Consider the following 25137-nt stretch of genomic DNA (forward strand, 5'->3'; position numbering starts at 1 on the left):
AAGGAAAATGATACGGTTTCTTTGGAAAAGTTAAGAAAAGCTTTGCGCGTAATCCGCTAGAGTTCTCCAACACCAAATAATACAGTGTGGTCAGCCAACCACTGACCGCCAATAATTAAGGTGGTCCGAATGGTCGATAGGGCAAAGAACCGTAGGGTGTCCATAGATTTCGATCATTCTGAACAAAGTAAAAAGAAACATTCTCAATTTTTTTTACCAAATAATCCGATTTAAATGAATGGAATAGATATCCAAAGTCAGTTTAAATGTTTACTATTATTATTATTTTGACCAGGTGCTCAATAATTCTACATTACAATTTAATGAACAGTATAAAAATGATTTTATAAAAAATACTTAGGGAGAGTGTATTATGTTACTTTAGCGGAAGTAACTATAGTTGGGTTCTACTTTCAAGGTGCACGGTAGGAATGCGGTAACGTGTTTTGACGCAGCCCAGTTGAGTGTTTTGACCAGAAAGCCTAAATATTCATGAGTATGCTCGTGAATATTAGCCAGCTAATTTATATCTTAACTAAACCGAACAGCATCGCAACGCACTGCCGCATTCCATCCGTGCGCCTTGATCGTAGACCTCGACTATAGTTGCATCACTTTCCATGACAAATTATTTACCTGTAGAAGTTTTTGTATCTACTTTTCTTCAGTAAGGAGATTCAATGTATTTTTTATTGGTTAATATACTATCAAGCTTAGCAAAAAAATCAATATGTATCGTATTATCATCGCTACGATTTTTTAAGTTTTGTGATTATTTCATTACTCCGCGCGTGACGTCATCCGTTTTCTGAGTATAAGATCTCTTTCACTATTATTTTTTCGTATGTTATAAGTTCTACGAGTAGGTATTATATAAAAGAAATTTGCGTATAATTGAGGGTTAAAAAAAACTATTTATCATAATAATGTCTTTAAAATAAATCTTAATTTGTTTCTTTTCGTTGCGCCAACGCCGATGCGACGATCGACACATAACTTATAATTGTTTGAAATCATACGACTGTTTTTTTGTTAAATATTTGATTTAGCGAGAAAATCATACATCTTTACAATCAAACTCTGAAAATTAACAAAACGTTTAAAAATAACCTTTTTTGAAAAATTAAAAAAATTGACAGATCTTTAATCTTATTATAGTTTTTATGTATAATAGCGAAATCTTACAGTTGTAGTTCAGGATTGTGACCGTAGCCATGTTCTCCAGATCTCCAGCACAGTCTCACATCAAATATTTAAAATACGGTCACCTCAATGTCTACCCTACGGTACGGCCGTGGCATTGTCCCCGAGTTCAGTATTCGGACGTCCGTAACCACAGTAGCCAGTAGCCCGTGGGTATCTTTGGCGGGTAGACAGTACACCACGCGCTGACCAGCCATGGGCCCCCCTAGCGCGCAGCAGCACGGGGGCGCGGGGCACAGCGAGGCCGGGGGGCACGACGCCAGTGGGCAGAGCCTCCAGTTCGACTTTAGACTCACAGTACCGCTAACTTCTCAGCCACCATTCCAATCGCTATGGGACCTCTCGTGGTGAGGAAACCTTTACCATAAATATGAAACTTTAAAATGTATTTTTTTAATCAGGTTGTGGTACCGTGGCTAGTGTTGCGGACTCCGGGATCAGAGGTCCGAGGCTCGAATCCCACTTGACCCCAACTTTAGTGAGTTATTTACAACTCGTTGAAAATGGACCAAAAATATAAATATTTGGGAAATATTTATTTCTTTAAAAATAAAATACAACAACAACAAACTATCACGACATTTCCCCGCAAGGGTAGGCAGAGAGGATAGAACACCATATTACTCTATCTTTGCATACAGATCTCGCTTTTCCTCCATTCATACACTTTATTATGCAAGCGCGCGGATTATTCGCCTTATATATTCCGTCAACATTCGCATTGAAAATATTTTAAGCCGTTTTTTCGCTGTCCATTCGCTCTACATGTCCGTCCGAACCAACGTAGAGCTCCTTTATTGATTTTGTCGATAATGCTTACCTGCGCCTTGCATAATGTACGGATTTCAACATTTGTGCATCTATCGTACATAGTTTTACCACACATTCGCATGAGAGATCGCATTTCGAGAGCATTTAGCCTACTTTCATCCCTGTTTTTCTAAGTACATACTTCGCTCCCAGGGTCGGAACCAGGACTCCGTTGTGAACTGCTAATTAAATAAATTAAATTTAAAAAAAAAGTTATTTTTTTAGAAATTCATTAAAAAATTTAATGAATGAGACGTTGATATTTTAATCCACTTGGATTTATGGACCAATTACCAGTTTCATCACACTCACGACGTCGTCAGACTAGTATATTTTTTTAATAAGTAAAAACTGCATATCGTGATCGACTTCATATATGACATGTACCTTTTTGCATCTGGTGGTGCATATGGCACTGCATTAGTGCTTCAACTCCAGCGTATCATTTTTGCTACACCGAAGCTAAAGTGATCAGTCTTACGCCTTAGGTGCCAGTTCAGGATCGTTTATGTTCTCACTGCCATGAAATAAACATAAGTGATGGTTGGTAAACATGCTAACCACTATGCTACGAGGTTGACTTTTCTCCACTCAGCCATCGAGTCGAAAACACACATCCAGGATTTTGACTATATTTCATATATATAACTGGATTTTTCGTCCGCCTGAACACAGAATATGTGATGGCCAATAATGAAATAATATTAAAAATGACATTAGTTTACATCGTATTAATTACTAGGTAAAACATATATATATATATCATTGGAGTTAAATATTCCCAACCAGTCAAAAATATTAAAATAGAAGGTCATAAATAAAATGTAATATATTATAAATTAAATTATTTATATATTCAGTACTTTTCTAGAAAAATATTTTGGTGTTTCGAATCGGGTTGTGGTCTCGTGGCTAGTGTTGCGGACTCAGAGGCTAGAGGTCCGAGGTTCGAACCCCACTCTACGCCAACCTGATTTTAATTGGCCACAAAAATTTTAATATTTGAGTAAATTATAAGAACGCTAATATTTCTTTATTAAAAAAAAAAGTTCATTTATCTAAATAGTCAAACAAGACGTATAAAAATGTAAAGAGTTTTAAGATAACCATTTTTCTTAAGTATTGAGAGTAAATAATATTCTCAGTTGATTATTGAATAAATTAATAAACATGTTAATACAATAAAAATTATAATACGGGAATTTTTAATTCCCTTTTATTCAATCGTTGACTTGTTTGGATTTTTTTGTAAAATTCCAAACAATTATGCAATTATATTGCATAATATTTAAGTCTGTGATAGAATATAATGGAAACACATAATTATGATAATAAAATAAATAAAACAACTTTGTTTTTAACTAAAAAAAAATTCTACCTGCCTGTTTCAAAGCTACACAAGCTTCTTTTTCAAGTTATACTTAACTAATGGATTCTACCCTATTTCATTCTATCAGTTAGTTTAAAATATAAATAAAAAATAACTTAATTATTTAATGAGCAGTAATCATGATTGTATGTCTTTTCAGTCTACTAGGATTTTTTTACCATTTGTGTATTGTATATATGACTCGTGACATATATATATTTATGACCTTAAGGCAATTGATTTTACGAGTACCTACCTTGAAAAATTACAACTTAATACCGACAAAACGCTTTCGGCTAAAATTAGTTCTGATTAAAATATCCCAATGCCACGAAGTAAGCAACTTTGTGACAAACTGTTTGATTTTCCTTTTTTGTGCTTATTTCATTCTATTTTCAATCTGATATGGAGAAATGGCAACAAAAATTTGGAAAAACACACACAGAACTTTAATAAATAAAACGTGAGATGATATTTTTTAAAAATGCCTGGGATAAACCTATTGTAGCACTTACGAGATTACTTCAAAGAATAAAAAAGCTTTTCCATGGACAACAGATCTACCTATTGATCTTCATTGAAATGAATATTTAATACACATTGCTATACCTTGCATTAGGGGTTGTTGTAGGTAAACCTTTTCATGTATTTAGTTCTAGATAAAATAGTCAGTAAAATATTTTCAGCTTCAATTTTTCTCACATTTTAATTTGACACCAGTAAGTGAACCGACATATTTTTGAAAATAGTTTGTAGTCAAGAGATTTGTCAAATTTATATTAGAAACCAATGTTTTTTATTCAAAACTTTATTTACAAACCTTAACTGGTCAAGAAAATGATTTTTTATGATAATATTTTTTTATGCAATATATTTGCGTTCTTACGATTTACCCAAATAATATTTCATTTTGAAGGGCCATTTTCAACGAGTTGTAAATAACTTACTATTAGAAAATGGGAATCGAATTGGGGTAGAGTGGGATTCGAATCACGGACCTTGGGGCCGTGAGCCCGGGACACTAGCCACGGAACCACAACTTAATTTAAAATTCATTTGATATAAATAATATTTTCAGTATGGACAAATCTCTTAAAAAATGTTTTTAATTCAGTGACTTCAGGACCCGTATTACAATGAAAAGTTAACATTCATCTTAAATTTTATTAAAAAAGTAAAATATTGTTTTCTGTGTGAGAAATACAAAATGTGTACATTTTTTTTCTAGCATCTTCAATTACAGGTTACCGACGAAAATTCTTTGAATTTTAATGTAAAAATACGTATTTTGGTACATAAATATCGATTTTTATTTATACCGTCTCGATATGTACCGATGAAGATAGCGTTTGCTATCGCGTCCCCGATAAAATAAAATACCTATGAAGTTCGAAAACTTTCACAAATATTACGAAAATATTTTGTTCTTTTTTTTTCTATTTTTTATTTTATGCACTAACTTTATGGTTATTCATTACAATAAAATAAATATAAAACAATTTTGTTTTTTTTCAGTTTTGATTTCAAACAGACACAAGCTTCTTTATCAAAGTACACTTAACTAATGAATTCTATCGTTTTTCATTTTTTTTAGTAATAACTAAGTATTGTATTCATTCATTCAAAATTACACTCGTTTGAATGTTAGTAAATTTATTAAGGCTTTTTGGCTGCGCCCATGTCAAGCCATAATAATTAACAATAAAAAATACATATTAAAATTAAATTATAACGACATTCCATATTAAACAGAATGTCTGTCTGAGGTAATTATCCGGAACATAAAAGCTAATGCTCCGCATAATTTCAGGGTTGTCAATAATACCGCGCAACAATCGAAAGAAATGCATGGTTACATACATATCCCTTTTGATCTTCAAACTGCTGAAACAGAGCGTACCCCGGAGGAACTCGGTGGGATAAAGCCATGGATATTATCCGCACTCCCTCATTAAACCGAAGAAATTTCTTTTGAACCCTCTTCACCATAAGAGAGTACTTCAACTCACATGTTCCTCAAAATATCGAGCCGTCTTAAGTCTACAAACTAAAGGTCACGAGCCGTAAGATGCACCCGAATACAGTCGAGCGTAATCCGAAACACATGCTAATCCCACATTTCAGCTAAGCCGAAGTTTCGTTAATTTTTGCCTAAACCGAAAGCGCAGCTGAAACACGTTTTATTGGCCGAAACTGAAACCAAAACTTCGATCCGTCAATAAATATGATATGATTTTTGTACAAGGAAACATATTCAGCATTGTTCTTTTTTAGCATACCTTTTTTACACGGTACTGCGTGGAACGTATTCTCGATGTAAAAAAAATGTTCAAGTGCATAAATATTTATGAGTTTAAAAAAAAATCCTAGCGATCTAACTACTCCTGTGTAAGTTTTGTTTTGCTCTTTTCTTTGAATAACCTCTAAGTGATTTTGTTTATAAAGACGTTGATAACCTGTGGGTAGAGTCAAAATCAAAAATATAATTTAGTTTCTGGTGATTCGTTTCAATGAAGGCGATGTCATGTCGCCATTATTCAATTAGCTATAATTTTCTTTGTCTCCACGTCTGGTTTGGTCATCTGGCCTGGAAATGATACCGTAATTTCACAAATTGATGTGTGGGAAAAAATAACCACCTCACGTGTGTAGATACATAAATACATATAGATATCAATGCATTTTTGTCAAAGCCATACTTTCATACAACAAAAATATTATTTTCTTACAATATTTGAGTTTGTCCAAATGTTCGTAGACAAAAGACTGGATTTCACCCCCTCGGGAGTCATTAAGATTAACAAATTACAACAGGGATGGAGAATACCTTAAATAAGGGGATATGGAAGTCTAGGCATTTACAGGGCTTATGACCTGTCATTGGCTGGTTTAAGTGGCCACTTAACACAATGTGTAACATTCACCATTTTGCCTATATTTGAACATCCATGTTTCTTCAATTCTTCCATTTGTTGATTTTAGTTAAGTTAAAGAGCGCGGTGAAATCCAGCCTTTTGTCTACGAACATTTGGACAAACTCAAATATTGTAATGAAACCAACTGGTCCAAGAAGAAGTTTAAAAATTGAAAAATTGTTTTCAGGCGTTGCCTAGTATGTGAAATAATTCATTCAGATGAATATCTTCACAACAATAAAGGTTTCAGCTCCATAACTTTACTAAAATCAACAAATGGAAGAATTGCAGAAATATGGATGTTCAAATATAGGCGAAATGTTGAATGTTACACATTGTGTAAAGTGGCCACTTAAACCAGCCAATGACAGGTCATAAGCCCTGTAAATGCCTAGACTTCCATATCCCCTTATTTAAGGTATTCTCCATCCCTGTTGTAATTTGTTAATTATTTTCTTAATTCATACGTAAATCTAGTGAGCTCTGATGTACTTACATGGATGACCATATCAATAATATGTTTATTAAACAAAGGAAGTTCAGTGTTACGGGAAATCGGATATAAAAAATGTTTTCTTACTCGCCGTAAAAATAAGAGCATTTAATTGTATGGCGAAGGTTCTAGAAAACGTATGATTTTTTGAAAAATTAACTACTTTAAAACGTTACAAGTTCAGGGGAACAAATTTTTATAATAGCCGATTAATAATGTGTTATGAGCAGTGTTTAGCGTGTTTTGAAGGGTACGTGGTTCTCTTTTTTAATGTCAGAAACTCACGGAACTTGTGACGTCATGGGCGGTATAATTTCAAAATTACAAAACTATAAAAAATCATAACAATGATAATACAGTACATAAATAGACATTTAACTTAGTTTTATAGTCAATTAACAAACATGTTTAAATAAAAACACCTAACTTCCTTATTATGTAAACATTTATGAAAATTTGGGCGTAACATGGATTATGCCTAAAGAGACGAAATATGTCCCGTAAAATATTAGGTATAATTTTTCTTTATAAATATTACTGATAAATAAATAAATATACTTGAGACTAGATTCGTTTATAAATTTCGTCTGTTCACTGAGAGTATTTAATTTTATTTATTAAATATTTTGTATTACATGTATGCGTTTATTATTATATAAATTAAAGAAGAATGATACTTAATTCCACAAATTTAAAATGATCAGTAGCCGGATCATCGCTTTCGCTACATCTTCAAGACTGGTCGACCAGACAAACTTTAGACAATCGACCATATTATTTAATATTTTATACAGAAAAAAAACATCAGCCGTGTTCCTGCGAGTTTAAAGGGTTTGAAGTTTAGTTCAGTTTGTGAATTTGTTTGGACCAGTATTCGGAACCAGCCGTATAAAATTGCAATACGATAATCCCGGAATCAAATTAAATTCATTAGCTAGGTGCATCACGGCTATGTTAACTACCCTTTATAGTCCAATGTTCAATAGTCGTAAATAAAAACTAAATAACCGCATTAGAAAATAAAATTCTAACTACTGTAGTAGTGAGTTCTTTGCGGACCTACTACCGCGGGACCACATTCCTACTTATTTACTACCTGGACCCCGATTGCAATGGGAAGTTAACAGAGTTATAGATTGACGATTGCAGAATGTTTGTATACTTTATATCTTTGATCTTCACAAATTCGACCACATAACCGAATATCGCACGCAACTGCACTGGTTCAGTATCAGGCATAGAATAAACATTCACATTCTATCACTTCTTCACAATATTTTTAATAATCCCACTTCGCCTGTTTATCTGAGAGAGCTCTTACAACCTCTATCACAACACGGACTATCTTTTCGTTCTAGTTACGAGATAACCCTTTTAATACCCTTTCATCTTGGAATAATCTAGCCACTAGTTTTAGTTCTTTATTTACATTTAAGTCAAGATTGAAATGTCACTATCTAAATATTTAAATTGTTCTTTTATCCTTCTTCTTTCCTTCCCATCCCCTCTCCTCTCTTCATAGTATAGTGTTAATTTTATATATTTTTTTAGTCAATCTTTGTTTTAAAATTTGTATAAAATCGTAAGATTCGGTATGTCCGTGTACTTGTAACGGAACGGTTTGGGTAGGTAGGAAGAAATTGCCTGGAGACAATATGCCCGCCCCTATATGTATATGAATTGTATATGTATATAAAATGTTAAATAAATAAATAAATATAAAGAAAAACCGATATTTGTGTACGAAAATAAGTATATTTGCATTAAAATTTAAAGTATATTCGACGGTAACTTATAATTTAACATGTTTATAAGAAAAAATTGTATGCATATTCTTCTTTTCATGTGGAAAACTTAATTTTACTTTGTAGATAAAATTGAAGATAAATGTTAATTTCCAGTGAATAGGGGCTCTGGTTGCACATTTTATAGCAAAAAATTAAAATGGCAACGTTGGGAAGTAATTTTCCCCGTTCGTGTTCAGGCGGAATGGAAAATACATGTCACTCTGTGAAATAGAACCAGAACCTCGGATGAATGTGTTTGACTCGATGTCTACTTGGAGGTACTTGGAGGCTTGGACAAGGGCTCCAAACTACAATTATTGGAATGAAGTTTCATTAGTTCAAAATTGTATTGTAATATTGTTTCCAACCAATGAGGTAGTTCAGTGTTATTTTTATTTGTTGATAGAATATCAAACTAAGCCAATTTTAAAAAACATTTTTATGTGTTGTATTATCAGCACTACGGTTTATTAAAGTTTTGTAGATTTGAAATTACTCCGCGTGTGACGTCACAAGTAGCTGCTCTTCGGTGAGTTCTGCTAATTGGTGAATTGGCTTCCCGTAAACCGGAAATATATCACAAAACTCAATCATTAAATGATTTGAACGACGACGAATCGACGTCATTCAAAGTAGTTCGTTTTTTTTTATTTTTACATATTTTCATTCACTGTCAAAAAACTTCGTTCTCGTTCGCTAAATAGTTAGCGCTTTAATTTTTACCGCGCGAAAGGAAACATTTTTTACATTCAATTTCTCGTAGCACTGAACTTCCCTATTACCTTCGTAGCCTTATAGAAGTAAAAGTATATAAACCACAAACTTTTTGGCGCAATTATTTTTCCAGAATACCTAACCCACTAAATTTAGTTAAAAACTAGTTAAAAAAAATAGTTTAAAACCACTTAGAAGCACCCACACATAATACTTAACCAATAAAAACCCACTTAATTAGTTAAAAACCATTAAAATCAATAAAACAACTTTGACCGTTGTAGTTTCAAGCTTTTGTCCTAAACGCAGTCGATATTATAAAATTTTTATTATAACATTACCAAGAAATTTTCTGAAAAATAACTTGTTTAGAAATGAAAATATTTCTTTAAAAGACAATTATGTATTTGATGAAGATTTTTAGACTGGATCTGAAACGTAAGACTAATCTAATCTTGCCTTGATGTATTAAATGATCAAGATCAGTGCCTGATCAGACTAGTGAGAAAAGGAAAATAATGATGATGGTTACTTAAAATCGATACCGGGACTTTGTTTATGATATGCTAACGACATCGATGTTTTAAACGCATGCCTTGTAAATTTAAAAAAAAAGCATACTTTTTTGTTAGTTCATACAGCGATTAGATTTATAAAATTACCAAAAAATTTATGTTGTATTATAGTATTATATACCTACATGCTTAAAACTTTTATATTGTATTTCTGTATGTTGCATTTCTTTAAATTTATTTTTTTATATTGTTTAGGTACTCGTGTAAAAGCCTCGTGGGTGTGAAAATTTAAAAATATAAAACTAAAATAAATAAACAACAAAACACTTCAACAATTACGCCATGAGGCGGACAAACGAGAAGATGTAATGAATGCATTGGTATTATTAAATATTAACGAGAATGCAGCTATGTTTTCTGACATGTTATTGTGTTAATTACAGGACATTGCTTATTCTGAGTTATCGATCCTTTAGGGTCAGTGCTCCTATATTGTACTAGTAAGTATATGCAAGGGAAAACACACGTGTTTTCCTGACTGCTTTTCACAGACTACCCACCCACTTCATACAAGTGCATTTATTGTGATTCACGGGATAGCACTATAGTATTGATGTACATTATTAAATATGGTTTATATTTTCAATTTCTTTACGTAATATAAACCTAGATTTCTTTTATTATTAGTTTCAGTGTAATACTGAAATCAGATAAAGTCGACAGTTTCCCCACAAAATAATTTAATGAGACACTTTTAAAAATACCTTATAATTAATTTACTAACCCTTTTCTAGGCAATGTATTACATTGTTTGTATTCTTTTTTTTATACAGAATAATGTTCCCTCACTGGGGTGTCCCGTGCCGAGGGAAACATTTTACAAAATGTGAAACATGCCTAAGATTAGCTATTTAACAAAGTTAACATAAAAATAACAATAAAAAAACGTAATTAATCCAATTAACCTAATTATTATTAACATAATAAACAATAAAAAACTAAAATAATCATAAAAAACATAACCAATTTATATAGACCAATAGAACAAATTTCATAAACAGTACACACATTTTACCTATTTGGCTTGATCCACTCATCGATCCGTGTGCAACCCACCTCCACTATCCATTTCTTAATATCAATTTATATTGTGAGAACTTACTAATTGTTCTTATGGATAATGGAAGTAGATTGTACACTTTAACCGAGTGGTAGGCCAATCCGCTTTGACCGAAGGTTGTATTTATTTTTTTACTTTTTTGCAGCATCAGGGTGGAGTATCTAGTACCTCTTATATTTGTAACGGAAGTATTGTATTGTCGCTTTTGTTTGTTTTTGTCCAACAGAGCATTTTTAACAAAATTGAGTTAAGTGTACTGGAGTTCTGAGAAAGCCTTTATTTTAAAAATTCAAATAAAAAATATAAATATAGGGTTTTTAACAAATGTTGTTTTAAGGTGTGGTCATTATTTATGCCTATCTCGTAAAAAAACTTTAAAACTCTATTTCTGCAGATTTGTGTTTGGTCTGTTGGACAAAAACAAACTGAAATGACGATATGATATCATGATCTCGTCACAATTCATTTAAACTTTTGTTTGGGGTTCTAAAGCTTTTTAAGGCAATCAAATGTGTAAAAAATAATATTTCGATTTGCCCAGATAAGGGTTAAAATGTTCCTATTCAATTTTAATCTTCACAGAACGTAACGGAATTAATTATACTCAAATAGACTAATCTTTTCGTAATAATATATTGAGTCGTATAACTTTTTTTATATTTCATGTTTTATAACGCGATGAATTTACCAAACACTTTTTTGCCGAACGATTTTATTTCTTAGAAAATGGCATTTCGTGTAAAATAAATTAATTTACTCCAAAACGATTATTCTTTTAATTCTGGTGAGAATAGAAGGAGAATACCTTAAACTCAAATATTGTAATAAAACCAACTGGTCCAAGACGAAGTTTACAATTTGGAAAATTTGTTTTCAGGCGTTGCCTAGTATGTGAAATAATTCATTCAGATGAATCCCTTCACAACAATAAAGGTTTCAGCTCTTTGACTTCACTAAAATCATTAGATGGAAGAGTTTAAAAAATATGGATGGCAAAATGGTAAATGTTACACAGTGTGTAAAGTGGCCACTTAAACCAGCCAATCACAGGTCATAAGCATTCATCATCATTCCCTTTCCGTACCTAATGGTGCATAGGGCACTGCATTGGTACAACAATCGCAGCGTATCTTGATCATTTTTGTTACATGAAGGTAAGGTGATCAGTTTTACGCTTCAGGTACCAGACTATGAAATATTCTAGTGTAACACCTTTTTAAATAATACTTCATATCAACCATGTCGGGAATCGAACCCGAGACCACTTGCATGGTAGGCAAATGCGCTGACCATTATACCACGAGGCCGATGGTATAATTACAGTGATATTACCAAAAAAAACATAAACCTAACACAGCATTAATTACGTACACAACACAATATAATATAATAATATAATATAAGAAATATAATATAAGAAATAAATATTTAAAACGTATAGAGTAACGTAATACATAAGAATATAAATAAAATGTGTACCAATTATATAAAATTATACGTTTATTTAGACAAATATGAATATTTTCAAATAAAATCTCTCGCTTTATTGTTTATATGAGCAGTCTTATTTATTTTTAATTTAGTTTTTTTTTCTAAATCATTTTTACAAAGCTCCTTGGAACATTATATACAAAGAGGAATGTTCAAGGAAAACTAGATATCTTCACCCAAATCTAGACAATGACTACTGCCCACCATTTCAAATTATGTGAAATTCGGTACCTACTCTCGTAGCATTGACCAAGTCCGCGTGTGGCCGTCACACTTCACGAAAATCAAGCGGGCACCCCCTCAGTCTGTTTCCATGGCAACAAACTATAAACAGAGTTTTCACAGCAAACAATGAAAGATTGGCCCGGATTTTTAAAGATTTTTAATACATTAACACACATATATTCGCCCGGAAGTTGAGGCCTGAAGAACAAAGAAATTGCTTGGAGATTTGAATTCGCGTCAGCGAAATGGATGACTTGAATTTTACCGGTATCTCCAGCTTTTTCGATCAGAACTTTTTCCGGTAGGACAGATATAGTGTAATGAGATTTGTGAAAGTTAGAATTGTTTTAACAAAACAAACCCTTTAAATCAATTACCCACTGTATCCAGATATTTTTTAATATTAACAATTGAATGTAGTTATACAGAGAGCAGCCAGCCATTGAAATGTGAAACTGAGATAGTAGCACGTTCGTGAAAAAAGTGAATAATCAAATCTACCCAACAGTTGGAAAGTTTTCTACTTTTGACAAATTAATGATGAACCATAGAATTATGAATAGGTCCAAAAGGAGCGTAGAATCATATTTGAATACATCGGACTGTGTCCAAAAATTCCCCCACTATGCCCCACTTTCACCACGCGCATTCGTGATCTCGCCGCGTAATGTTGCACGATGGGAAAAAATATAATCAAAACACAAATCTAAGGTTAAAAAAAGAAATCTGTTAATTTCTCTAAAATTTTATTGTGCACGCGGAAATATTGAGTGACACAACAGAGTAGATAAGTAAAGGGTCATTTAATAAGAGTAATTGAATTGATGAACTTTGAACTTAAAATATAAAAGAAATTTTATTTTACATAAAACGGATATTTTTATATCATGAAAAATAATATTTGATGTTTTAAAGATAATGTCGGTCAAATGTCCACCACAGAGTTGTTTAATCCGAGGTCCGATTTTTATTAGTTCTCTCATTAGATGAGTAAAGTAGGGTGAAAAATTTACTAACCTGGCAACACTAACGAAATGTCCACTTTTTTTCAACAATCTGACAGATGGAAAAATAATTCAATTTTTAAGTAATGTATTTGCTACTTGCACACTCATTTGCTAATTACAATGAAATGTGATCTCATCATGTTTCTTTAAGATCCTAGCAGTATTTCTACACTTTAAAAGGACACCACACGGCATACTTGAATTTAAATCAGGAGTTGCGTACTTAGCGACGTCTACAAAGAAACTAATTGGTCAAAACGTAAAACTACTCATAAATGAGTAGTTTCGTCGCCTTCTATTTGATGCTCGTATGCAGTTTCTGGACTATTCTTAACTCTATGTGATAAACATTAAATACTTTAGTTTTTTTTATATTACAAACAAGAATCTAAGTACGTATTTAACGGGTTTTCATGATTTTTAAAGAACCGTAAGATTTTTCTAATGCCTTGGGCGTTTTCTACAAATTTAGAAATGCCGTTTTTGTGATCAACACTATTTTCAGAAGGTGATTATTAGTTTTTTGTATAAAAGCAACCTCGCTGTTTTTAGCAGACCATAGAATTGACCTTACTGCATCTGATAACACCAATATCACTTTTTTCAAAATTGTGAACTGGCTGCTTTTAGCATAACTACGTTCAATTTATATAGTGCAGCCCCCTTGGTGTAGTGGTTAAGACGCTTAGCACACGGAAGGTTCCGGGTTCGATGTGATTTTTCTCAAGCCTGGGTGTTCAGTGATGAAGTTCATCACAGTAATTGGGACTCCTGGCCTGTTGTGGTGCAAAAAAATAAAATAATTTAAGAGAAACAACAGTACATAAAAATAAACAATATGCATCGGTACATTTATAGATTTGTCCATTTTTTTTTGCATTTCGGTCTGTGTCCGGGCGGATGTTATGTGTGTGAAACAGAACCAGAATCTGGACGAGTGTTTACGACACGATGTCTACTCTCACTTAAAAATCCTGAAAAATGAAATCGAGTTGAGAATAGTCCACCTCGTAGGGTAGTGGTTGGCGAGTTTGCCTACCATGATTGGTTTTGGGTTCGATTTCTGGGAGATTACAACATACATGAAGAGCATTTTACAGAAGGAAATATTATGCCGGTCATTGGCTGGTTGAGGTGGCCACTTTACGCACTGTGTAACATTCACCATTCTGCCTATTAAGAACATCTATATTCTCTTCCATATATAAAAAAATAAATCAGGCGTCGTCTAGTATAAAGGTGAAATAATTCAAACAGATAAATCTCTCCGGCAACAATAAAGGTTTCAGCTCTCTAACTTTAAAAACGTGAACAGATAGAAGAGTCAAAGGAATATTGATGTTCTAATATAGGCAGAATGGTGAATGTTACACAATGTGTAAGGTGGCCACTTAAACCAGCCAATGACAGATCATAAGTTCTGTGGATGCCTCATCATTGGCGGCCTCCGTGGTGTAGTGGTCAAGATGCTTGACTCACGCACGGAAGGTTCCGGGTTCGATTCCCGGTGAGAACACAAAAATTAAAAATGTGATTTTTCTCAAGCCTATAAATAAATACATTGAGCTCCTTAATAAAGATACCAGTCTCGAAGATGTCGCGAAAGCGATGAAACCGGTCACTGGATATTCCAAATTTGTGGATTAAATTAGATAGAGTATCACTCGTCTTTTATTTATATAATAAATTACAATAAACTTCCATCAAGAATTTACACTTACAAACTTAAATGTTCTACACATTTTTTTATTGACCTCTAGTGAATAAAAAAACAACTTCATCTTGAACACAAACCTTTTACAAAATCAAGATAATGAAACGATCAGAAAGTGGAGATATAAAAAATTGGCGAATGTTTTGGGAAGAGTGAGGTTGTTTGTGGGTAATTTGGAGGTGAATGCTAATCTCATAATGGTAGGTATAATACGCCGGATATTCGTAAACGTGATTTATAGCGCTTTCCCGCCATTTACTTTAGATAAAACATTCTGCGTGGAATTCAAATTTAGCACACTGATTTTGCGCAAGTTTCATATTATATAAAAAAAAACTAAAATTGACTTGGTTTTCGTATACTTTTCATTTAATTCTCTCATCAAAATGCGCTAACAACCACATCAATAGGCAAAACAAAAACACCCTGTTTACGTGACGTAATAAAATATTGTATTTTTTATGCGCTACACTGGCGGGGGCTTAATTACGCGTATAGTGATCAACACAGAATACCCGGCTTGAGAAAAATTACATAGAATTATTGTCAACTCACCGGGAATCGACCCGGAGTCCTCCGCGCCTGTGAGGCAAGCGTCATCATGGGGGCGTGGTGTTGTGGCCCTGTGGCTAGTATCGTGGACTCGTGGATCAAAGGTCCGAGGATCGAATTCCGCTCTACCACAACATGATCCAACATTTTCTATCCCAAGCTGTTGACGATGTTTAGAAAATGACGTAATTGAAATATTTAAGTATATAACGAGAACATGGATTAAAAAAACGATGCACCCGAACTACTTATAATAATATTTTTTCCAACCATGCAAGAGGTCTCGGGTTCGATTCCCGACATGGTTGACACGAAATATTTAATATTGTATTTTTACCCAAGATCCCTTGCATGGTAGGCAAACGAGATGACTATTTTTAACCGAGAGGCGACTTAATCATCTTACCCTCATGTAACAAAAAATGATTGAGAAATGCTGTTTTCTGTAACAATACAGTTCCCTATGCACCATTATATACCTATAAAATATTTTTCACGAAAATGACAAGCGACATTTTTTTACGGGGAATAAACTATTTTAAGTAGCTATCTTTTTTCATTTAGGTAGGACATAAGGAAGTTTAGTCCTACAGGAAATTGTGTATAAAAAATATATTCTTACACGCGGTAAAAATTGTGCTGCACAGTTCATTGAAAATGTCTGAAAAAAATTCATTTAATAAAAACGAACTACTTTGAACAGCGTCAGAAGTTTTTCCGAATCAACCAATGATAAGAGAGTTGTGATATATGGTTTACGGCAAGTCAACTGACCAATCGGCAGAACTCACCAAGAAGAATGATAAGAGAACTTGAGACTTCACATACAGGGTAATTTTTTAAAAAAATGAAAAAAAAATCTTAGAGCTGATAATTCGATATATGTTTACTAATATGCCTAAAAAATAATAATTTAATCCTGGCCAGTTTAATAGTCTATTAACAACTTAATATGTATTTATAAAAATAGCACTGAACTTTCTCATTCATTCGTGCGTTTCCCTGCGGAATCCTCAATAGCTCAAAAAAAAAAAAAAACATCAAACGAATATTATTTCACGGTCAAAAGTTGATTTTAGGTTACTTTTTACGACACACAAGATTGATTTATCGAATGTAAATTTTTGTGTCGGTTTTCACAATGAAAAATGGAACACAGCTAAATATCATTCATTTTATGTTATTATTATATTCTCATTATTTTTATGTTTGTGTATGTATAACTTGTCTTAGGCCGATGTTTTGGTAAAAGGCCCAAATAAAGGAAAAAACACAGTACCTACCCACATTCTCAACCCGTTTGAATATTACGCAATTTACTTGGCATGCAAATAAAAAGTAAGACACATTGTTTTAAATGTGGCCTAGTATTTATTATAACCCATAACTTCTAGAATAAAAATGTTTCTTGTGCCTACTACACATGCAAGACTTATAAAGTAGTCCATTTTTTATAGTTAGAAAAGTATTACACAACAACCGTAAACGGTTACATAAAAATAATTAGTATTCGAAATCTAAACTATGGCTTTATTCAAGTTATCGATTCTGTTATAAACGAATACCTACTTTTAAATTCGGTTATCCGAATTGGTCAGTTATTTTCTAAATTTCTAACATATTTGGTATCAACGTAATTTTTTTACCGTCCGACAAACATTCTTGTTGGCAATGTAATTTTGTTTTCCAGCCCTATTTATTTATTTGAAACTTTATATACCTATACAATATATATAGGTACATATAAGGGCGGGCATATTGCCTTAAGGGAATTTCTTCCTACCTACCCAAGCCGTTCAGTTTGAGAAAATTATAAATACATGGACATATTGAATCTTACAATTTTATACAAAAATTAAAAACAAATATTAACAAAATAAAAAAAATATATAAAAAAATTAACACTATACTATGAAGAGTGGAGAGGGGATGGGAAGGAAAGAAGGAGCATAAAGGAACAATATAAATATTAATATAGTGATATTTCAATCTTGACTTAAATGTAAATAAAGAAGAAAGGGTGGGTAGATTATTCCACAATCGAGCGGCTACTACTGTGAAAGAGGAGGCAAGAAAGTTAGCATCTACTATTAGCATCCTTGGTAACAACGTAATTTTATTTTTGAGTCCCATAAACATCAACAACGTAATTTTGTTTTCCAGCACTGTTAATATCCTTGGTAATTTTGCTTTCCAGCCCTATAATAAACATCCTTGGTAACAACCTAATTTTGTTTTCCAGTCCTACGCCGGGACATGGACTGCACCACATGGCGCGCATGATGGACTCCCTGCTGCTGGACAGCTTTCAGCCCTTCTCTTTTACCAAAATCACCACCACCCACCGCAACCCTCGCCCTACAGCTAGCAAAAGGGTTCCGACTGGAGGACCAACCAAACTACAACCCACGCAACCTACTAAACAGTTTAAAACGAAAGGTACCTAATTAATTTATTACATTCATTTGAAGTTCGTAATTAGATATATAAATTGCATGTATTATTGTGTATAAATAAAGGTGCATTTTATTATGCAAGATCTCTTTCGTAAACACAGGTGTTTGAGTCTTACGTCCATATTAGGAAACAAGAATGAGCCCAAATACATATTACTTAAGCTCGGGTTTCCTAGGACAGCGGTGCCCGTATTTTAACGGCCGTAGTGAACATTAATGCGGTTGACAGCCGTCGTAACGGTGACTAGAGAGTGGTTTCCTATAAAAATGGTGTTGATATCACCGTTAAAAAATAAAACCACTCTCTAGTCACCACTACGACGGCTGTTCACCGCATCACCGTTCAATACGGCCGTTAGGATACGGGCACCGCTGTCCTAGGAAACCCTAGCTTTAAATGGTTAAACTCTAACTCAGCAGGTTGTATTTAATTCTACAACTCTCATTGTCACCCTCGGACTGCATAATTATGTATTCTCAAGGGTGGTGTAAGAAATTTATGGTTTTCTTCTGTCATCTCCGACTGCTGTAGGACTCTCAATATCCATTAATAAAATTGTAATATACAAACCCTATATCCACGCATCAAATTTGTTTTTATACATTTTTCAGAACCTAGACCAGTTCAAGTGCAACAAGAACCTAATGTTGAACAGCCAAAGCCAGTTATTACACCACAAACAGATACCGTCACAGATAAATGGATCGCTTCCCTTCGAAAAAGAGATCCAGAAATCCAACCAACATTACCTTCCATTTTCCCACGTGGACGAACAACCTCATCCAACTTGTCTAGGAAATCAAGGTCTGTAGAAAGATTGCCTAAGGCTTTCAAAGACAGAAAAATAGGAGCACTTTTACCAATCCGGCAACACATTGTAAAGAAATCGTCTTCGGGAGATGACTCAGGAATCTCTGATGACAGTATTCCAGAAAACTCGAAAGAAGAGAAATTGTTTAACCGCATTGGATTTGATGCTCATTTAATAGAAACACTAGAGAAAGAAATATTACAGAAAAATCCAAATGTTCAATGGAATGATGTAGCTGGATCTACAGAAGCAAAAGCAATACTTCAGGAAGCTATGGTCCTCCCTACGATTATGCCAAAATTCTTTAAGGTAAGTTGAAGTTTAGATGTTTTTATTTTAACCTTTGAACTATCTACTCAAATATAAAAAAAATAATCAGAGATGTTTTACCCATGATCGTTTTTTTATTTGTTCTGAAGAATTATAATATACATACATAAGTAAAACACATAATATAACATATTAATAATAATTCTAGGGTATTAGAAGACCGTGGAAAGGAATCCTGATGGTTGGTCCTCCTGGAACTGGAAAAACTATGCTTGCCAAAGCAGTTGCAACGGAATGTCGAACTACTTTTTTTAATGTATCTTCTAGTACACTTACTTCCAAGTATAGAGGAGAATCAGAAAAACTCGTTAGACTTCTTTTTGAAATGGTATGAATATCAAATATTTGTTGCAAAATATTTTGCTATCTGGCCAAAAAGCATACAACTTAGCAAAATCCACCAACTGAGTTTTTAATGTGACCTCTGATTGGTAAAAAAACTCATTCACGTAGCACCTACTAATGTCACTCAACAAAAACATTGTCATTTTTATTGCAGTATCTCGGCTATGCAAAAAAATTCATTATCAGAACTGTATTCTTTGTCTGCCTGGACACAGAAAATATATTTATTTGAAAACTAAAGCTTGTATTTGTAAAAATTGTATTTTCTAGTCTAAATTTTATGTGTTAATATTATTATTCGTTATAGGCAGGCAGCCCTTTGCTGATGCGCCTATATCTCGTGTACTGCTTTTTGTCAAAGTTCTTCTTCCTTCAAAAAAGCATCCAATCGGTTTTTGGACTGGTTGACCAAAATGGAATGGACAACTAGACTTGACAATTTATTCCAGTCTGAAACAAACCTGCTGGAAAGGAAGTTTTTCTTGGATTGAGGTGGAATAGGGGACGATAGAGCTTCCAGTTATGACCCCGTAAATATGTGTTGGGATTTAATTGATACATCTCATGCAGGGGGCAGTCATAGTAATTATTAAGTATCTTATAAATTTCTATCAAGTCCCCTCTCTTCCGTCGTTCTTCCAATTAATGTTCTGTGTTGTTTTAATTATGTTTCTTTTTTCAGGCACGATTCCATGCACCCAGCACCATCTTCATAGATGAAGTGGATTCCCTGTGTGCAGCCAGAGGTACCGATACAGAACACGAAGCAAGCAGAAGATTTAAAGCTGAATTACTAATACAGATGGATGGGCTAGGAGCCTCATTGTTAGTTGAGAAAATAACATAATTGTCACCTAAAATATTTAACAAATTATACCAAAATAAAATAATCTTTAAAATTCTTATTTCCAGAAATGAAGATAAAGTTATCATGGTATTGGCAGCTACAAATCATCCCTGGGATATAGACGATGCTTTTAGAAGACGTTTCGAGAAACGTGTATATCTCGGACTTCCTGATGGTAAATCCTTATCAATTAATTAAAATATTAATACATGTTAAACAAATTAATAAGCTCATTTTCAGTCTCCTTGTTTACTTTTTTGTTTTTTTATGAAAGTGTCATATCTAACAATGCATAATCATTGCTTTCAACCTAACTAAATTAAACAAACTATTTTATTAATTTTATATTCTGGTACTTCAATATTATATTTATTTCCTTTTTTATTTGTTCATTTTTAAACAATGAAAACAACTAATCTAGGATTACTCTGTTCAAATCCATAGGCAGTGAGATTTTTTAAGACTGTGGTTAAAGAACGACTTTTTCTATTTTATTTTATTTTCTCTCTCAGTAATTTACCACCCTAAAAACCGGGTAAGTGTCCAATTAGTGAAAACGGCAGATATATGCTTACAAAATATGGTCAAATTTTCAGACAAATATTTCGTAAAAACATTTTTTATTGAGAAATTTGTACTTGCATCTTATGTACAGATAAATGAATTAAAACTAATTACAAAGTATTTGTTCAGTGTTGTTTATTTGCGGCGGACTACTGAATTATTTGAATGATAGAGCCTAATTTTATGCTGTCAAATAGTAAAAATAACAGTGGATTATAGTAGTTGTGAGATTATCGAGCGGGGGATTACTGAGAGATTACTGTATATTTATTTTTACAAGTGGAGAGATACAGAGTGGCCTCTACAGAAGGATGCTTTTTCTTTTTCGCATTGCATATATAGAAAACTATAATTGTCCAATATTATTAGTTTATTTGTAAACATTGCCTTTTTCTGTAATGTTGTTTTCTTAAAATAAATAAAAAGTAATTAATTGCTACAACTGTGTAGTTGACGGCATTTAAATTGGTAAGTAGTAGGGAAATATCACATACTACGAATACCTATGAAAATACATGAAATGGATTTAGAATAATTCATTGTATTTTCAAAATAAATATAAATATTATAGGGAAATGTTTTCATAAATAACTTTAAAAAAGAAATTATGAAAAAATATGTCACTGGAAAAACGCAACATGTTTGGCATTGATAATGGCGAAGTCAAGATTCGTGACGATATTATATAAATATTTTTATGGTTTCAAACAAAGTTCAAAATAAACATGATTGTAATATCAGGGGCGTTGACCATTTTTGCGGGAATTTAAGAATATGAATTTAAAATTATTTTTTATGCTACGAGTACTAATAAGTAGCAATAAAATTTTTTTTTGCCCTTCAGTGTTATTACTTCAAAAATGTAAAAAGTGATATTTCCCTATTGCCTTCATTCTCTAAAAGAACTTTCATCACAATAAGATGTGACAGTATGCAGAAAAATGCTTATGTTTCATTCGTAAATACAACACCATTGATTGAATAATTAAAAAACAATCATATTTTTAACTACATTTTTCACTATTTTAAATAATTATAAGTAATAACACCGACAGCTAGTGTCGTAGCTATGGCAATGAGTTACACATAAGAAAGGAACTAAGGAAATATTATACTTTTTTAGATGAAACAAGAACGGCCTTACTAAAACTATGCATGCAGGATGTAAGAGAAGAGGAAGGGCTTGATAGGAGTGATCTTGTAAAGAAACTCGAAGGCTATACGGGGTCGGACATCAGCAATGTTTGCAGGTAGAGCAATACATATTCATAATTAAGAAAATCTTTAAATAAAAACTGGAGTATCTGAACTCACATTCGACAACAATGTTTGTAGACTCCATCATTTATAAATCTGCCTTGGCTTCTGAAGCTCTGATGTTAAATTATCATTTATTTTTAAAAATATAATATTAAATTCACATCTTCATTTTGAGTATATATATCATTGTTTTAGGTGTGACCCACAGATTATACGTGTGACCCCTTGTAACTGCAACTGCTTCTGGTTATTTTTTCCATCTTGTATGTACAGGAAGCTTATTTCATCAAAGAAATGACTGCTAGAGACCTCTTGTAACTAGCCTTGCTAAAACTTTGAACGGTAGACTTAATTGTAAAATTATTTTTTTCTCTCCTGGGAGGTTGACTGGTTTGTATACACGGGGTGTTATATCTAGTGCAACGATATCTGCCTCTTCAAAGTAATATCTTAAAATCCATATAAACTCTTTCTTATACTTATCTGCAGCAAATAGTGCTTAAAGTTGTGTTGATTTAAGTCTTACAAACCTAATAAAAAATGTTATTTTTAAGATAATAAACCCATCGCATTTGAAGACTGATCTACCAGTGTATGTTATTACAATACTCCTGTGAGATAAGATTTTATTACTGATACAAAATATTAGGAAGTAAATACCTCAATTCCGGTTGTATATTCTGTACCTCAGAGGCAGAAAGTTTCAAATTCAGAATTTGATGAAATTACATTTCTGTTTTCGTACCCAGTTTATGATCATGTCCATTGATTTTGAAGAGATGTAAGTCTTATAATGAATGAACCAATGTATCTTACTGAATATACAAATTAATGTTATACATTTTTAGAAATCAGTTATAGAAAGTAGATTCTTTAGGCTTGTGTTGAACATTTAACATGTGGATTTGCATCCGTCTGCTTCTGAGGTACGGTATTTATGCACCACTTTGTTCTAGGTGATAAGTTTTTTTTTTTAAATGTTGAGAAACCACATTGATATGCCAAACACGAAGAATCTTAATTACCTGTTACATAAAGTTATGGTGATTCTTGATATTTTTTTATATAAAATTTTGTAATGTAATTAAAAGTTTATTAAAGTTCTTAAGATGTTATGAACTAACTGAATAAAGCATAATAATAAATAGATAAAGACAAGCTCATTCAGGAAATCAATTTAACAGATTAGATGCAGGTTAGGCGGAAGTATCTTGCTACTTCTAATTGCATTGTTCGTTTTACAGAGATGCAGCGATGATGGCTATGAGAAGGAAGATCACAGGACGAACAGCAGAAGAAATAAAGCGGATAAAGATTGAAGAAATTGACCTACCAGTAACAGCTTTAGACTTTCAAGAAGCTATGAAAAAATGTAGAAAAACTGTTTCAGAAGGTGATGTGAAAAAATTTAAGCTGTGGATGGAGGACTTCGGGTCTTCCTAGGACGAAAAGCATTTCCGGCAAAAAAGAAAAAAAGACTTTGTAAACTTCTTTAAGACCATTCTTAAATAACATGTATGATAGACGTAGTATGCAATCTCACCATCATCACACAATCGATTTGCCATCATTGAATAATGTTATTGTTCCGCGTTTCATCAGTATACAAATAAGTAACTATGAATTTAAGTTATCAACTTTTGTCTGCTCTGCGATTGTTATATCAAGTTGTAATAACTCCCACATCAGGAATACAAAGTAAATTTTGTTTTGTAAATAAATAAAAAAATATAAGTAAACCATACTGCCGGAAATGCAGTCAGTAAGCACCTCTACTATTTTTTATATTTTTATGGTGAAAATATCTAATTAAAATTAAAATTGTAGTATTTTTTAGTACACCCATCATTTTATACACATTTATGTATTAATATACCCATTTAAAGGTTTGATACACCCATCATTTTATACACATTTATGTATTAATATACCCATTTAGAGGTTTGAACAAATTTTTAGATTTGATTCAATAAATTTATTGTTTAGACTGCCGTGTTTTATTTGTTTTTTAAACGTTCTTCACACCTTCGAGCTTTCAACAGAAGATTGCAAATCTTTGAAGAAAAAGAGGTATTTATTCCCATATTTGGATGAATCTAACTGTATATTGTACATCAAGAGAACCCTGAAATAGAAACCAATGAGAATTAAGTGAAATAAAACATTTATTAGGTTCATAATTCGTCACATTTAATGTCTTCATTCTAGATAAAAATACAGCAATTTTTGGTGATAAATAATCGTTAACCACAATCTTACAAAGATATATAATTAAATATGTATTGTATATCATAGACAGAGGCACAACATCCATATAAGGATTAACATCAGGGTTTATATCTAACGAGTCTCCTCATCTACAGGTAATGTTCACGGTATATAAATAATTCATTATTCATAAGACTAGCATGCATCGGAAGGTACACTATTTTACCCTTTTCCCATTCAATTAGTTCTAATAACTCTTTCACAACCAATTTATAAGTATTCTTTTTCACTTTAACCCTACAGCGTTCCTTTCTAGCGGGTGAACGTTTCTTCCGGAGTATGTTGTTAAGCGGGAGTTACTCTAATATGACCTACAGTTTAATATTCATAGACATTCAGA

The 25137-nt window shown here is 32.7% G+C and overlaps 1 protein-coding gene across 1 annotated transcript; it reads left to right on the plus strand.

The window, feature by feature from the left end:
- The first annotated feature begins 1308 nt into the window (after positions 1 to 1308).
- Positions 1309 to 24516, plus strand: LOC148273251 (katanin p60 ATPase-containing subunit A-like 1). The gene is made up of 8 exons (XM_088238962.1): positions 1309 to 1550; positions 18158 to 18354; positions 18984 to 19492; positions 19662 to 19841; positions 20541 to 20683; positions 20771 to 20880; positions 22393 to 22519; positions 23774 to 24516. Exons 1-8 carry the CDS (start codon positions 1399 to 1401, stop codon positions 23970 to 23972), a joined length of 1617 nt encoding a protein of 538 aa, XP_088095088.1. The 5' UTR covers positions 1309 to 1398; the 3' UTR covers positions 23973 to 24516.
- Positions 24517 to 25137: the final 621 nt, after the last annotated feature.

The sequence above is a fragment of the Micrasema longulum genome, unplaced genomic scaffold (genome assembly GCF_059751315.1).
Source record: "Micrasema longulum isolate JH-2025_06_02 unplaced genomic scaffold, ASM5975131v1 h1tg002024l, whole genome shotgun sequence".
NCBI classification, from domain to species: Eukaryota; Metazoa; Arthropoda; class Insecta; order Trichoptera; family Brachycentridae; genus Micrasema; species Micrasema longulum.